Consider the following 16,605-nt stretch of genomic DNA (forward strand, 5'->3'; position numbering starts at 1 on the left):
GAGACATTGCCTGACATTTCTGGTTCAATAACACCGAAAAGTCCAACAACTTCACTCTCAGAGCTACGCATTCTAGCTTTGTCAAATTCTCTTGAAGATTTGTATTTCTGTGTTTAATGTAAACAGCATTCTGAAATGTATGTAAACAGGATGTTATGTGCAATCTATACTGCATAAACACAATGCTTACCCCTTTACCCATGAGGCCATTGTTCAGTGGAAGGCCAATAAACTGGAAGGCGGCCTCCTGTATGAAGTAAGGGTTGAGGATCCGTATCTCTGAGGGTTCCCGGGGCACCTTGTGCGCTACAGACTTCCAGAAGCCGTCAGTTTTTTGCTAGGAAAAACAAAAAGGGGAGAGCAATTATAGCACATAATGAACTACTCAGCACATTCCAGTTTGATCACAAAAAGTAAACTTCTCATGAAAAATGCATATAATATGTATATCATCTTACAGCAGATCAAGGGTGCAAATCTCATATGCAAAGAAATATTATTTTCCATAGACATGAGTTCGGCACAAAGCCTATTAAAGTGCCATCACAGCATACTGATAGCGCTGAGAAAAATAACCAGGGGAGGTAATGTAGATGGCTTTCAATTAAAATTGATGTAGGGTGTCCAGGTTGGACAAGCCCACAGGAAGTGGACAAATAAAATCCTGGCCTCCTCGAGTGTTCAGGGAGCAGCTGCCCCCAGCTTCTCCCATACCAATTACTCCGGAGACTTTTTATTCAATTATTCAATCTGCAACCTGGCATTGAGATAATCAGGTATTAGTGTCACGACTAGACGAGTTCTGCAAAGCCACAGCAGCACTGCTGGAAAACAGCCAGCCAGGTCAGCGGACTTAATGGGAGTCACCTGTTCAAATAAGCCTCTACCTTTGATATAGCCCAACAATAGGAGCAGCCATTGAGCTGGGCGAATGGCTTTGAACCAGTTTTGGAGGCCCCCGCACCCACAACAAGCTATGGCAAGAAAACATATCTCCTGTCAACAGTAGGTTTTTGCTTAACAGAAGCTGAAAATCTGAGGGGAACGCCACAAGCAGGTGTAAACAGGAGAAAACTCGACAACAACAGTAAATCTACTGGTACATATCAACGAAACCACTGACACACTATACATACTGTTCTCAAAGCAGTGAGAAGTATTACTGGATACCATGCCAAGCTGTAGCCTGACTCCTTCCAGAACATAATTGCAGATTCACAAGCTATTCTAGAGTATGAGTAAGCACACAGGGAATGCACTGGCATCTGAAATATGAATAAATCCCAAATTGATTCTTTTACAATCACTTAGCAAAAGCAAGGATATCTCTGTAAGCCTTGTACATACCTTCATCTAGACAAGAGAATCTTTCAGAGATGGTATGAGGGAAATAGCCATTTCATTCTTGAAGGACAAGTCTAATACAGCACAGAAGTTAATCTCAAGAGTTACATAACCAAGCGGAATTACTACAGAAAGAGTGAGACAATTCCTGGCCCAATGGTAATAATGATGTTGAAATCTTAAGGATAAATCTTTCATCAATATGCCTGTGTATAAAGACTAGGGCTAGGTCTGGATAGTCAGTTAGTTGATTAGTGTTGTTGACAAGTTTGACTAGATTCTTTTTTGTTTTGTTTATATTTTTTAGTGGCAAAGCTTTAAAAGGGATTAATTAACCGATGCAACTTCTCTGGGGGTTTTAGGATGCTGACAGTGTGCTTTGCTTTATCGTGCTTTAGTTAGCATGGTAAAACTCTCTTTGAGATGTTGCATCTCTAAATGTATCCTATTTAAAGCATTGCCGCTACAGCCAAAGTGCAGCTTGTGTAACAAATTAACCACCTTTAACAACTAATTAAAAAAAAAAAAAATGACTGTCGAAATTCAAATAGCCTGCAATTTCCGTTATTATGCATAATCCTTAGCTCTGTTTTTTTGTGAGAACAAGAATAGATATTTAAGCCATTTCATTTATTTTTAGAACATTCCTCAGTTACCCTAATGAAGGGTTGTATGTTCTTGCATTCAGTCTGCTGTACTGTTGGTTTACACTTTGACAGTTAAGATGCAACTTACTGTTTTTATTTTCCATGTCTCACACCAACAGTGGTTTTTATGTGTCAAGTTTAAAATAGTTTAACTTTAAACTTTTAAGTCTCTAGACTGGAAATCACAGCCCAAAGACTGAGAGAGAGAAGAGAAAGAAAAAGTGAGTGAGAGACACCCTGACTTATCACCTCTCCAAGCCCTCAAAACCACAAGTTGTCTGCAGTGCCGCCACACTCTTGTCAAACAGGACCGCCCCTGTAACTGATCCATCCAGTAAAGCAGCAGATGAGAGAGGCCTCTCAATTCCCGGGCGTAGCTTCAGCACACTCTTAACAAGCTTCCAGCATTGCAGCCGAGTGTTTAATCACTCTATAAAAATCACAGGCCACATTACCAGCCTCTCCCTCCATTAGCCGCTGGAAACAAGAGGTCAGGGTGAGTGTTCAGCAGTGACTGGGAAAACCTGCTCCTGACTGCAGATGCTATGTGTGAAGAATCTTCCCAGTAACACTTTTTTGTTTCCTGGGAACACACTGGAGCCTGATAATTTTACATTGCAAAGGCAACAACAGCTTTTGTAAAGCCTAAACTGGAGTGGTGGTGGTGTAGTTGGCTAAAGCACATAACTGTTAATCAGAAGGTCGCTGGTTCGATCCCCACAGCCACCACCATTGTGTCCTTGAGCAAGGCACTTAACTCCAGGTTGCTCCGGGGGGATTGTCCCTTTAATAAATGCACTTTAAGTCACTTTGCATAAATTTAAATGTAAATGCTGGCTAGCAAAAATCAACTGGCAGATATGCTACAAAGACACACCTCTTGCATATGTAAGATGAAATGTTTAAATATATATTTAAAAGTGTGAGATTCGAAGGAAGAATATGTAATAGTTGTTGCTATTTGCAATGAAGTGTGAAACCCAGTGTGAAAGGAATTTGGTTGTTCAGCTTTGTCATCAATGTAAACATTTATGATTTCTCCCATATCCTTAACTTATGGCTTGGAGAGCAATGAAAGGCAACAGATATTAAAGCCAAACTTTATTGTAGAGAATCCCACAAGCCAAAACATAATGCACAAATCTGGTGTCTTGAATCTAAAGGCCTCATTTGAGTTAAAAATAGCATAATGCAGATCAACCAGCATGGAAAAAGTGATTTAGATCAAGGGATTTCGGGACAGTTGTTTAGAAGGGTACAAAGCCTAAAGATTAGATTTTCACAATAAACAAATCTGTGCTGCAAACAGAGATCCCTTCCCTTCCATCGAACCATATTTCAGAGATTAAAATAAGTTTTCTCTGCATTCATATCATGGGAAACTTTAGCCACATAATTTAACATTTAATCCTTTAAGAAGGGGGAAAAACCTCAAAATACTTGCTTTGATCAAGTTTACACCTGACATGGTCATATTTGTTGGGCGGGAGATATTCTCGACAGGGACTTCCTTTCAAAAATTATCTGCAATGAAACCTTATCTCGTCTTTTTAAATGGACTCTTCATGCAAAACGGGAATAGAAGGGAAACCAAAGATGCTTGCCACAGGGTGATCATAGAGGTTGTCAATGGACCATTCCACAGGTGCTCACAAGGAAAAAAATGGCCAAGGGCTTCTTTGTATTTTGTGAAAAAAAAAAATAAAATAAAAGCTGTGCCCCTAAAAACACTCACAGTCTCTTGCAGCTTTTCTGCTGAAGAAATCTTTCAAGATACCGTAAAACCAGATGAAAACGTGGACTATTTTGAAACAGTTTCCTGTTCCAGTTTCCTTCAGGCTTATATTTAAAATGTCAATAAACCTGGGAGATACACTGTTAAAGTGAAATGATCTGTTTTTTATGGTGTGTGCTCTAGCTGACTTAGCTGCAATCAAAGCCTGACTTCTAGAGACGCAGGCATGTGGTCGGACAGATGTTGTTCCTGCTGCCCCAGTTGCCATGCTCAGAATGCCAATAAACAAATCATGTAGGATGACAAATTTGCAACTGCAGCTTGGCTGTGACATATCAACATGCAAATGAATACCACAACAGCCAGACAGAGTTAGAGCTAAAGCCAGATAAGATGAATAAACCTGCATGGGCATGATTCATATGAACTTCAGTGTGTGTATGAAGCTCTGACGGTTTATTCAGAGGGCCCCTACAGAAATGTGCATGTTTTGTGGAGCACTCATCCACAGCAAGCCAGGTTCATGTAATCTAGATCCTGTTGCTCTTGACTGGGTCAGAAATTCAAACTTCACAGCATACTCCGATGGCATTCCTTTTGTTAGCAGGAATCTGATGTATTTGCTCATTTTCTTCTTCATTGTCCTGGCTCTGACCCCTCTTTGCCTTGAGAGCCACAGCTATCTACTTACCAGACTCACTGGGGCTATCATTTTTAACCAATCATATCAGCAGTAATTCATCAAATAATGATCAAATGATGGAGAAGACCATTGTAACTAGCAAAAAAACAGCTTAGACCAGCATAAGAAGGGCATGCTGGTTAAGCCGGTATTTTTTGCAGGGATATCAGCAGACTAGTTAGAGGTTTAGTCTAGCTCTTTGTTCCTGAGTTTATTTGACCTCTTCATTACATTAATGTACTATACCTGAGTAGTTATAAAAACGTAGACTCGCCATGTTAGGCTGATTTAGAGAATGAAAGCCTAGATGCTGGCAGTTTTCAAACATCCACATGCCCCCTCATCAACCCCTGGCTTGAAGCCCCATTGGGTCAGAGGGAGAGACAACACCTGCATCAAACTCCAAAAATAGACAGGTTTCTAAATAAACACAGCTACAAAGGGCCTGAAAATGCTGACTCTCAAACAAGATACAAAAAGATCTAAAGGGCTGACTCTCAATAATCAAAAGACAAACTGACACAAAATTTCAAAGGAGTTTAAAAGAATAAAACATGTTTCAAAGAACCTGTTGGGAGAGGAATGCACTTCTAAAAGTGACATGTGAAATAAAAGCCACAATGGAATTCAGTGACTTTCTTCTTCTTTACAGTTCATAAATCCACTGCAAGTCACCTTTCCTGGACATTTCTGGAGTAAACAAAGGCACATTCTCCATCTCCGCATCAACAGAAATAAAGTCATAAAAATAAACAACAACAATAAATCTTTTTTGGCATACAAATAAATCTAAATAAGGTGAAACCACAAAATACAGGCAATTGTTTGCTATGCAACATGCCACCACATGGAAAGTGCCTTTCCTACAAAACAAATGCAGGAGTATTCCCTTGCCCTTACCATGTAAGGCTGAAATAATAAGGGATTAGGACATATGGAAAAAGGAAGTGATGGGTAAATACATTCAGACAGGCAGGTAAAGGATTACCTGGTAAATGCTATTCTAAATGAAAATAATTATCGTGGGAGCCACATGCTCTCTGTGACCTCCAGGACTCGTTAATTCAGATCCCTCTCATCACAGCCTATATGATGGCTGGCCAACTGCCAATTTGTAAGTCAGGCTCCTTCTTCTGTTTTGATATCAGTGACCTCTGAGTTTTTAATCCATTTGAATGACTAAAGTTAAAAGCAAGAGCAAAGTCTCACACATTTCTGGGGAAGCCTTAAGTTTCAACACGTCTTAGCTGTGTTGACTGGTTAATGTTAAAAGGAATGTTAAAAAAAAATTAAGCTTGATGACCAAAGGAAATAATTTTGACTTTTTACTTAGTTTGCAAATACATGCAGAAATATTTTTTAAAGTAATGCACTTACAATGGGAGTCTAAAGACCAAAGTATACCTCCGCTGTCCGTGTTGCTGATGGCTTCGCGCACAGTATGCGTGACGCAAATTTCATAATCAGCACAGTCCGTGTGGCCAGACCATGCACGGCCCAGATTTTCTCAACCAGCAGATGTGGGTTTCATCAGTGCACATCGCCGCCACATGTGCTAGCCATTTACTGTATTAAAAGAGTATCACAAAGTATCTGTAATGCGTATGCATTTAATACATTTAATATTCAGTCGCGGTCAGGATAATCCAAGGATAAACAAAAAACTCTGCTTTGAAAGTACGGCCACAACAGAGCGCAACAGTCTGAAAAAAATCCCATTAATTATTTACACAGGGGAATTGATTTTTAATGATAACTTAAAATGATCTCTGCCTGGTGGTTCTGTTATCTTCATCAAAGTCACTAGTGCAGACAAACACAATGTGCTTAAGCTAACAACATACAAACAATAATAAACTTTCATGTCTTTATTGAACACATCCCATTAAACTATCACAGTGCAATGGAGAAATTAAGGGAAACTTTAGATTTAATAACTAGTCGATCCTCCTTTGGCAGCAATAGCCTCAACCAAACATTTCGAGTAGCTGCGCATAAGACTAGTACAAGACTAGTACAACGTTTAGAAGGAATTTTGGACCCTTCTTCCTTACAGAATTGCTTCAGCTCAGCCATATTCTTAGGATATCTGGTGTGAACGGCTCTTGAGGTCATTCCACAGCATCTCTTTTGGGTTAAGGTCTGGGCTCTGACTGGGCCCTGACTGGGCCACTACAAAAACTGGATTTTCTTTTTTGAAGCAATTTTTTTGTGAATTTACTTCGATGTTAAGGGTCATTGTTCTGCTTCTTTTCAGCCCCAAATCATGATGCTCCAAAACCATACTCAACCATTGGGATAAATTTGGTATGTGGTGCCCTTTTTACGCCATACGTAGTACTGCGTGTTCTTCCCAAAAAACTCTGTCATAGTTTCATTAATCCACAAAACATTTTTCCACTAGTGTAGTGGAGTGTCAAGGTGGTCTTTGGCAAACTACAGGCATGCAGCTAAATTTTTGTTGGAAAGCAGCAGTGTCCTCCTTGTTGTCCTGCCATGGACACCATACATGTTTCATATTTTCCATATAGTAGACTATTGAACAGAGATTTTAACTAGTTCCAATGATTCCTTCAAGTTTTTAGCTATCACTCTAGGGTTCTTTTTTTTTTACCTCACTGAGCATTCTGCAATGTGCCCTTTGAGTCATGGATGGATGAAGAGAAGACACATAAACACCAATAATATATTTATTCTACCTTCAATTTCTCCTTGGGCTGCATCAGTTGTAATTGTGCCAAAGAATGAAGGTGGACAGAGATTTTGTGTTACTTCAGAGGATTGAATTCTAAGACTTCCTTTGAAGTTTGAAGTTTATAGGACATGTGGTTTCTAAAGAAGGAATCAAGACCAACCCTACAAAGTTTAAGCTGTTGCTAAGTTTCCTGTTCCTCAAACCCTAAAACGATTCTTGAGCCTCGCTGGATGGTACCAAAGATTCATACCTCAGTTTTCATAAAAAGCCATCCAACTGCATGCTTTGAAAAGCAAAGGAGCTACATGGACTGAGGAATTCTTTTGAGTTGATCAAACGTGATTTGACCAATGCCCCGGTCTTAATTGCCCCTGATTTGAAAAAGCCTTTTAAAGTTAAAACTGACGCTAGTGATATTGGTTTAGGAGCTGTCCTGACCCAAGAGATAGGAGTGGAACATGTCATTGCCTACACTTCAAGTCATAAGAGTCATTCAGAAGTCATACTCAGTTTCAGAAAAGGATTGCTGCGCAGTGATATAGGCCGTGGAGAAGTGGAGACTATCTGGAAAGCCAACAATTTGAGGTGTTCAATGCTCATGTTGCACTCATATGGGTGTTCCATAATCCATAACCGTCCATAACTTTTTTTTTTGTTGGTCCATCCGTCAGTAAGAATTTGACTTCACCATCAAGTATCACAAAGGTCAATGCAACATCATGCCTGATACCCTTTCACACAGTCTCCCGGTACTTCTCCACTCACAATGCTGGCACATCTAAAAGCCCAGGACTCACCAACCACTTTCTCCAGTTATGCAGTTGAATGGTCTGCCATTGCCAAAGCCCAGCAAGAAGATCCAGAAATTCAAGTACTCATTGACAAAGCAAAATCACCCACTGATCCAGACCCTTCACGCATTCACTATCTGTTTAAAAATGTATTTATTTTTCACAGCATGCCCGATGGACAAAAGGGACCCAAACTCCAATTAGTCATTCCTGCTTATCTACGGAAAAATTTCCTCACATATGCACGACAACCCGCAAAGTGGACACCTAAGTAAACTCAAGACTCTACTGAGATTGGTAGACATTTGTTACTGGTCTAAACTGTGCTCCGACATGAGGAAGCATTGCGAAGTGTGCAAAGTATATCAGCAACACAAACCTTCCATTTCTATACTAGCTTGTCATATGAAATCTACACCTGTAGTGGAACCCGGACACATGCTAGGAATTGACTTTAAGGGACCATTTCCTAGGAGTCCAAAATTAAACAAACATCTCCTTGTGATAGTGGACTACTGATCAAAGTGGGTGGAGTTGTTTCCTTTGCGGGTAGCTAAGGCACCGCAAATAGAATGCATCTTGATAGAAGAAATCTTCACCAGATGGGGTACCCCGACGTATTTGGTATCTGACAGAGGAACTCAGTTTACCTCTTAACTCATCAGTCTGGTCTGCAAACAATGGGGTGTCATCCAAAAACTAACCACTACAGCTCATCCTCCAACTAACTTCACTGAACGTGTCAACCTTACTCTCAAGACTATGATCACATCCTAGGTTCATGATCATCACCGTCATTGGGACAGATGATTGGCTGAATTCCGTTTTTTGCCATCAACAAGGAGAGCACACGATTCACTCCAGCTGAAGTCACGTTAGGCCGGAAGCTGAAAGGTCCTTTGGAAAGAGCCATTCTCAAATCTTCTGACGCAGACAGTTCTGCATACCCAGTGCTGTAGAGATACGGAGAGCTGATCTGAACCATACAAAGGAATGTAGAATAAGCCCAAGAGAAACAAAGATGCTATTACAACCAATGAAGAAGATGAGCTCTATGCCATGTTGGGGATTTGGTCTGGGTTCGTGCTCATCCTCACGTGCTAGAGATGGGTTCATGTCAAATCTCGCTGCAAAATGTAAATGTCCAGCAAAAATTGTCAAATGTCTTGGTTCTGTAAAATGTTCTGTGTCGTATCTAGATGATCCTAATCATGTTGATTCTTTTCATGTTCAAAATGTGAAACCTGTTTAAATTCTTTCCAATTGAGGGGGGAATATGTAATCACATGACATATTGGATTGTTGATGGGGGTTGTGCTCATCCAAGCCACTAGGGGTTTCAGTTAGCACTCCAGATTTGTATAAATACAGGTAGCAGTAGCAGTAGTAGTAGTCAGTTAGTTAGTTTGATTGCCTCATGCTGTCTGCTGCTTTCCACACAAAATCCTTGTTTGAGAAACTTTGGTTTGCTGCTCAAATTAAGGATTTTTTTGTTCTTTGATTATATTCTGAGAACGCTGATACCTTTGACTACAATTGGGTTCAGTAAGGGACTGTTGATAAGGAACACAAGGCTGACAAAGAGGACATCTAAATATCATTACTCTTCATACCCACAGAGAAGACTGTTCTCATTCTCATGAACTGGCTCATTCATCAACTAAATTTTCCTGACACAACTCATTACAAAGTACACTCGGTTCATAGTTTTTGGATAGCTTGTTTTGTTTATTTTGTTATTGTTTGATTCATGGACCATTTGATTTTTGTAAATATGTTAGTAAATAGTTATGAAAATAATTTCTGTTGTAATTTGGTCATTCATATGCTTTATTTCAGTTTTGATATACACTGTTTCCATTTGGATATTTTGCAGAAGTGATCCCCCTTTAATTTCTTATAGCATTTCAAAACAGCCAGGACAGTTATAAAATGTTTAGCAATTTTATGTTTGTTATTTACTATATTAAATTGTGATATATTGGCATTGTATTGGCCTATCGGCCACCCTGCACTCTGGATATCATCACTTGCCATTAAAAAAACCCATATCGGTCAGTCACCAGTAGTGTTGGGGTATTAATAATGCAAAGGAGAATGTCTGTGTGCAGAATAGAGATTCAACAGTTCCATTGTGTACCGCGGTTTTAAAAAAACCTACGGCTGTCAAAAACCATTGCCATTTTTTCATTCACAGCATTGTGATTCAGGACTTTTTCAGATTGTTTTATCAATAAAATTGTAATGATGATTACTCTGTAAATTTTAATTTCTGATGGAAAAAAATGCCACATCATGCAGGGGACATTTCAAACCTGAAGTACAATTTCTGTGATCATCACACGGAACGAATATGAAGGTAAGTGAAAATATGTTAGGTATAGGCTAATTAATTATAGACATCTTACATAAGAAAAACAACCAGTTACAGTACATTTTTACTAGTTTGGTAATGACTCAATATAGCTTTGTTAGTGACAAGCTCGCCACAGTGCTTGCAACCTAACGATAGGCCAACTGTTTGTTCATACATTTATTTTCTTAACCCTAAAAGGTAAAAACATAGCGATACAGAAAATGTATTTACCCAAATGATTTGAGTATTTTTTTAAGGGCTACATAAATAAATAAATATATAGAATATTTTGTATAGCCTATATAATTTATTCATTAGCCTACGGTTTTTCTCCCAAATATTGAAAATCAAAGCTATATTACAGTTTGTAGATATCATGATCGAAAAGATTACATTTGCAATGCACAATTTAACTGTTGCAGGGCAGTAACATGGAAAATTATTTGTTTTTGTAAATATTATATTTCTATTATTTAACCCTCTGGGGTCTGAGGATATTTTGGGCCATAGAGAAGTTTTGACATGCCTTGACATTTGTGCTTTTTTCAGTTGCTTAAAAACATATTAATGGCTAAAGTCTGATAACACTGTATTCAGAACAAACTGGGCTACAATAATATGTAAGCAACGTGTGTACAGGTTTGTATTTTTGAGAAAATAACGTTTATGCATGGTTTTTGAAAAAAAAATAAATAAATAAGTCACTGAAATAAGGTCATATAACACATACTAAACATTTGTCCACAAGACTTTTGAGAACTGGATCTTGTAGCCTAGAGTTTTTACTACAAAATGATGTGAAAATCATCCTGATCACTCATTCATACAAAACAATATAGTAATTGAACTTTTGTAAGACAATTTTAGTGTTGAAAGGTCATATGCGAGGAGGTGTGAATAATCATGAATATGGATTGTAATTCACACCTGAGAGACAAAAGACCCTGCCCTGGGCCTATCAATGAGGAATGTGACTGAGATGATCAAAATCAAGTTTTAAGTTAAAAGAAGTAATCTGACTATAAATTTTCTTTACATAAAGACTTTACTTAATTTTAGACCTACACTACCGTTTAAAAAAAGTCTCTTCTGCTCACCAAGACTGCATTTATTTGATCCAAAATACAACATTGATATTCTGAACTCTTTTTACAATTTTCTATTTAAATATATTGTAAAATGCAATTTGTGATCAAAGCTAAATTTTCAGCATCATTACTGCAGTCTTCAGTGTCACGTGATCCTTCAGAAATCATAAGATGGTGATTTTCTAATATTTGCATATTTACGTCACATTTTACTAATTTAACCTGAACACATATTTGCAAGCACAAGCTATATTGATGATAATGAGGCATTATAAACACTAGATAAAATATATTCTAAACATTCATATTATTTTTATATAATATTACATATCATATTTATATTATACAGCATACAATTGAAATACCTGCTTTAGCCGAAACAACATTTAAATGTAACTAAAACTTGCTTTTTAGGACATATTTCAAATGTCAATACTCTGAATCCTGATTGGCAAGTCTAGAAACAGTCTCAATAGTAAAATATGTACATGTTTATATAAAATAGCATGTCAACTAATGAAAACGAAATGACTTACTCGTCCGAAATCCTCGGCTGGATCAAGTCTCTCTTCAAAATACAAACGTTAATCGGAGTCACACTCTTCTTCTGAGGAAAATGTTAACTCTTCCTTACAATCCTGGAGTTTCCTCGTATCGCTACAAATGCGCAGAAAAATGAAATGTGTTTACAACCTCACAGTCGGGGGCGTATACATTTGCGTTGATCGTCTCATTAGCGTATGAATAGGTAAAAAAACTGTACAATCGCTTTGTTTCAAACAGATTGTATTGCAGGAGAATATTTGTTTTAAATTTGAATTGTTTTATTTAAAAGTAGACATTTGAAGCTTTCTTTAGACATATGTTTCATGTTTGTGTGATCAGTTTTCGAGGAGTTTCAGTTCATTTTAGTTACATGTTTCAGAAATATGCTCGTGGAGACAGAGACTGCTGAAAGCTCACCCTTTTTATTTTCTTTATTTTACAAAAGCACAAGGTTTTGTTGTTATTGTGAGTGTACACAAATAAAAGAAGACCTTTATAGTCTCTAGTGATGTCTTACACTTATCTATATATCCAAAAATGATGGAGTATTTTAAGTTGTTTCTGCTGTAATGACGAAAATATCCAGCAGGATGCGCCGGCGCCATCGGAGACGATGAAATTAACAGCCTGGGTCTCACAACGTACACAATTTATTTGTTTACAAGAGGATAAATTAGAGGGTTTATTGAGAGAAAAGACACGGTCATCAGCAAACTCAAGACACTACATTAGACGTCACATTGTGATGTCACTATTGTCTTCAAGGGATTGTCCTGGGATGTGTGAATGCAAGCACTGATTACGGGAAAGCATTTGCAATGTGAATGAACAAATTTTGCAGTCCCAGAACAGTTGCTAGAACTAATTTTCCCAGTATTAATCCTATGATCTCTGTGTGAAAGGGACTTTTTCTTGCCACTGTAAATCTGCCTGGACCAAGTGTGCCGCACAAGCCCTCAAAGGTTAAGCCAAAACATCTCGATCGCCCCCGGTGACTGGTCCTAGTATAGGTCATAAACCTCACCTCCCCATGTTATTCAACGGAACGCGAGACCAACTAAACAATTAAATTACACTTCACATATCTTTTTTCCAAAGATAGTTTCTGTCATTTACTGTAGTTTCTATCACGTTGATGTAATTTCAAGTGTTTGTTTTCAAAATAAGTTTGTTTTTAGTTAGTTATTTGATGCTATAAAAACGGTGCTGTGACATCATGATTGACAGGTTCTCTGAGCAAAGTAGTCACTGTAGCACCAACAGACTTTTTTTCGAGATCTTCAGAGGACTGAGGAGATTGGAGCTTTAAATTTAATATCAAAATTTCTATAATTAATTATTTCACACCGTCATAAGTCAAAAGTGCAGGGGCGTGTGCTTGCGATTGATTCAGCGAGAGTGAGGGCGGGGCCTTGATTTACTTCCTGCTCACTACTGCGCAGGTCTGGTCCCGAAATCGCAACTGCGCAGACTCAAGTCCCAAGATGTCTGCGCCATATCGGGACACTGGCGGCTTCAGTTCTCACCAATGGAAAAGAGCGAAGGGGCATCGTCCATCTTTTTTTCTTTACAGTCTATGGCCTGGACCAGTAGTCCAATCTCTAAAATGCTTTAAAAATCTTTTCAGCTCAGATACCACATTTTTTGCACAGAAGAATTAATTTAAGCACTTTATCAACACATCTCTACTTTTAAAACCTCTGGACTGCCTTGCCACATAGACTTCCACAATAAGCGCATTAATGTAAACACAATTTACACAAACTGTGGTCTAATTGACAGACACCACAGATTATGTGAATAAAGCTCAGCTGGTTTTAAACTCAAAGTAAAAAATAAATATATAAATAAATAAATAAATAAATAAATATATATATATATATATATATATATATATATATATATATATATATATTCTTTTTTTTTTTTAAAAGGGCAAGATTATGTAACATACTTTTTAAACAAAACTGACAATAAAAGGGAAAGTCAAACCTAAGTAAAAAAAATTTATTGAGTGAGAATTCAGGTAAACAGTAAGTTTTTTTCAGCATTGTGAAAGCATCCATCTACTGTTCTTTCAATACAAACTTAAAAGTCTTGCATTGTTTCCACCTGCAAGTATTCGCAATGTACAAAAGAGCAGCAGAGTAAAAAATACTTCAAAGCAGCAAGCAGCCATTGTTCAAAGTTACATCAGTTTGAACCTTTGAGTTTAAGAGAGTGAGAAGTGTAATTCTATTTGAGGCTTACACTGAAGTCTAAAGTTACATGCCTTTCTAAAGCAAACTGCCCACTCATGCTTTTATGTGTTCATCTTAGTTCAGGGAAGGAGAATGAAAGACATCACCACACAACAGATCTCAATCACTGCTGTCACTGCTTGCGCAAACAAAAAGGGGTTTCTGCCTTGCTTCCAGGTTTCTGCGATTAAAGGAAAGCATTAATATTTTGGCGAAGTAGTGGCAACCAGACCACAAGTCACTCAACAGGAGTTTCATGCCGATTATATTTTTAAAGATATGTCGTAAGACCTAAAAAAGGAATGAAACTGGATCGCATGGAATGTATTTGTTTTTAAAACATGAGATGAATTGTATACTGTTGTTAAAGATACAGTGTTTGATAAGATTATGTGTGATTTACCATTGTGATTAATGCCTGTTATTGTTTTGAGAACTCAAATTATTCAAACATCTGTGGTACGTGTTGAGTGCGCAAACTAGATAAACACTTAGTCAGGTTTTCAACGGGCCCTAAAATACCATCCCTTTTACATGCTAGCGAAAAATAAACATGTCCAAAGTTAAACTGTTTAAGAAGGGAACAAGGGAATGCGTGAGGCCTGACATTGATCTAGCGAGAAGAATAAAAGTCAACGTAATTTTTCATCCATAAGAATTCACAACAGTGATAGGTTTCATTTGTCAAGTGACAATCGGTTAAAAAGCCACTTTAAACATGATACTCTTACAACCTAATACACACACATGGGAGGTCACATATAGACTAGCTGGATATAAACATCTTTTAAATCTGTGGCTGTCTGCCGCTGGAAGAAAAATGACTGTGTACTAGATTTTTACATTTTGTAAAGAAAATGCTGTGAATGTTTTTGAGCATGTTGCTAGAATGCTATAGATTGTTTCTAGGATGGTGCTAGGTCAAAACAATCCACCTTTAAAGTCTGTATGATAATTTTGTCCCTAGATATGGCTCTAGCCCCTCCTTCAATGCAAGTCTTTTAGAGAAAATAGGACGTATGATAGCTTAGAAAAGTAATAGCATCCCCCTTCTCACAAAGCAGCACAATCTGAAATATAATTCATGTCTGTAGCGCAAACAAGCAAAATTGGATTGAAACAGGCCTATTCAACTGGCGGCCCATTTGAAACTTTCAGAGGCCTGCGTGAGGTTGTCAGTTGTCTTAGGGCTTTTCACACCAAACGTGTTTTGTGTCTGACTGCACTGTTTTTCAATTGTTTTCCTATGTAAACTTGCGCTAGACTGAAGTCACGCCAAGTCTTGATGTTTTTACAGTTTCTCGTGCAGGAGCACTGTGATTTTAGATGCTTTCAGAAGTTGCGCTACAAATAATCATTATCTGTCATTTTGAAATTGTCAAGAACTAAAATCATGGACGACTGACAAGCGCGAGTTCAGAGAAGCAAAAGTTCTATTTATTTATTTGGCCAAAAAAACTTTGATGTGTCAAAAGTTTAAATCATTGCATCTAAAACAAACTTCACTGTTATTGTTGAATACAATTTTTAGTATCAATTATGGACCTATTTTAAAAGCAAAAAAAAATTTTTTTTTTAAGAATTTCCTGCTGGCAAATTTTTATCTTGATGTTCTATTTATATAGTGAACCAAAAATTATAGGCATACTATTACACAATATACTGGTGTAATAGTATATTTTGTAATAGTAAACAAAATATTCTGGCTTTGCCCGCATGCCCCAGAGAGTTTTTCCATTTGGCCCACATGTTTAAGAAATGTAATAGCCCTGCACTACAGCTTTAACTTGTGCCACACTATTTGTAAACTGACAATGTTTAAACATCCAAGTACCCACCAATTGTATTCCAGTAGAGCATTAACATTTAATTTCCCACTTATTGGTTCAACCTAGATAAAAAAATAAAATAAAAAATAAAAACCACACTAGCTATTTTGTTACCCAATAGGGTGCTTTTCATCAGACTACGTTCTATGAATGCTGTTTCTAACATTATTGCTGCCACACTGGAGCTTTCTTGACCCCCTCATTTGCTGAAGGAAATTCTTCCTTCCATGAGATCAAAGCTAATATATCAGAAGCCAGAGGGCAGATCAATTATCTATGTCCAACTTGTTATGATGAGATGTTCAGACAAATCCGGCCCTTCTCAGAGGCCAACAGGGAGGCTCACTATTTTTCTTCCTCTGCCATATCTCTTGCACATTGACAAATGTGACCACGTAAAAATTCCAGTGCTTGTCCCTGAATGCCCAGCAGCTGTGTTTGTCAGAAACTCCTGAGGCACATTGCTGCCAGATTCCCACTCCACAACGGTGGCCATAAGCAAGTGTGCTGCTGATGAACACAAGTATATTTGAAAAAGGAGATTATGGAGGAAACCACACATGCTGACCAATGCCTTAAACTGGTGGAACCACATTAGACTATTGGAAAAAGGAAAGAAGTTGCCCTTGGGTAGACAAGCAGGCCAGTTGCA

General features: G+C 37.9%; 1 protein-coding gene across 4 annotated transcripts in view; it reads right to left on the reverse strand.

Annotated features, from left to right (window-relative positions):
• Positions 1-16,605, reverse strand: part of LOC127649260 (CMP-N-acetylneuraminate-beta-1,4-galactoside alpha-2,3-sialyltransferase-like) — a 110,563-nt gene that overhangs the window by 14,143 nt on the left and 79,815 nt on the right. For all 4 annotated transcript variants that reach the window (XM_052134285.1, XM_052134288.1, XM_052134287.1 and 1 more), the window contains one exon: positions 191-337. In XM_052134285.1, coding sequence (XP_051990245.1) covers positions 191-337 — 147 coding nt within the window. The remainder of the gene's footprint in view (positions 1-190; positions 338-16,605) is intronic.

Source organism: Xyrauchen texanus, chromosome 9 (assembly GCF_025860055.1).
Source record: "Xyrauchen texanus isolate HMW12.3.18 chromosome 9, RBS_HiC_50CHRs, whole genome shotgun sequence".
In the NCBI taxonomy this organism is placed as follows: Eukaryota; Metazoa; Chordata; class Actinopteri; order Cypriniformes; family Catostomidae; genus Xyrauchen; species Xyrauchen texanus.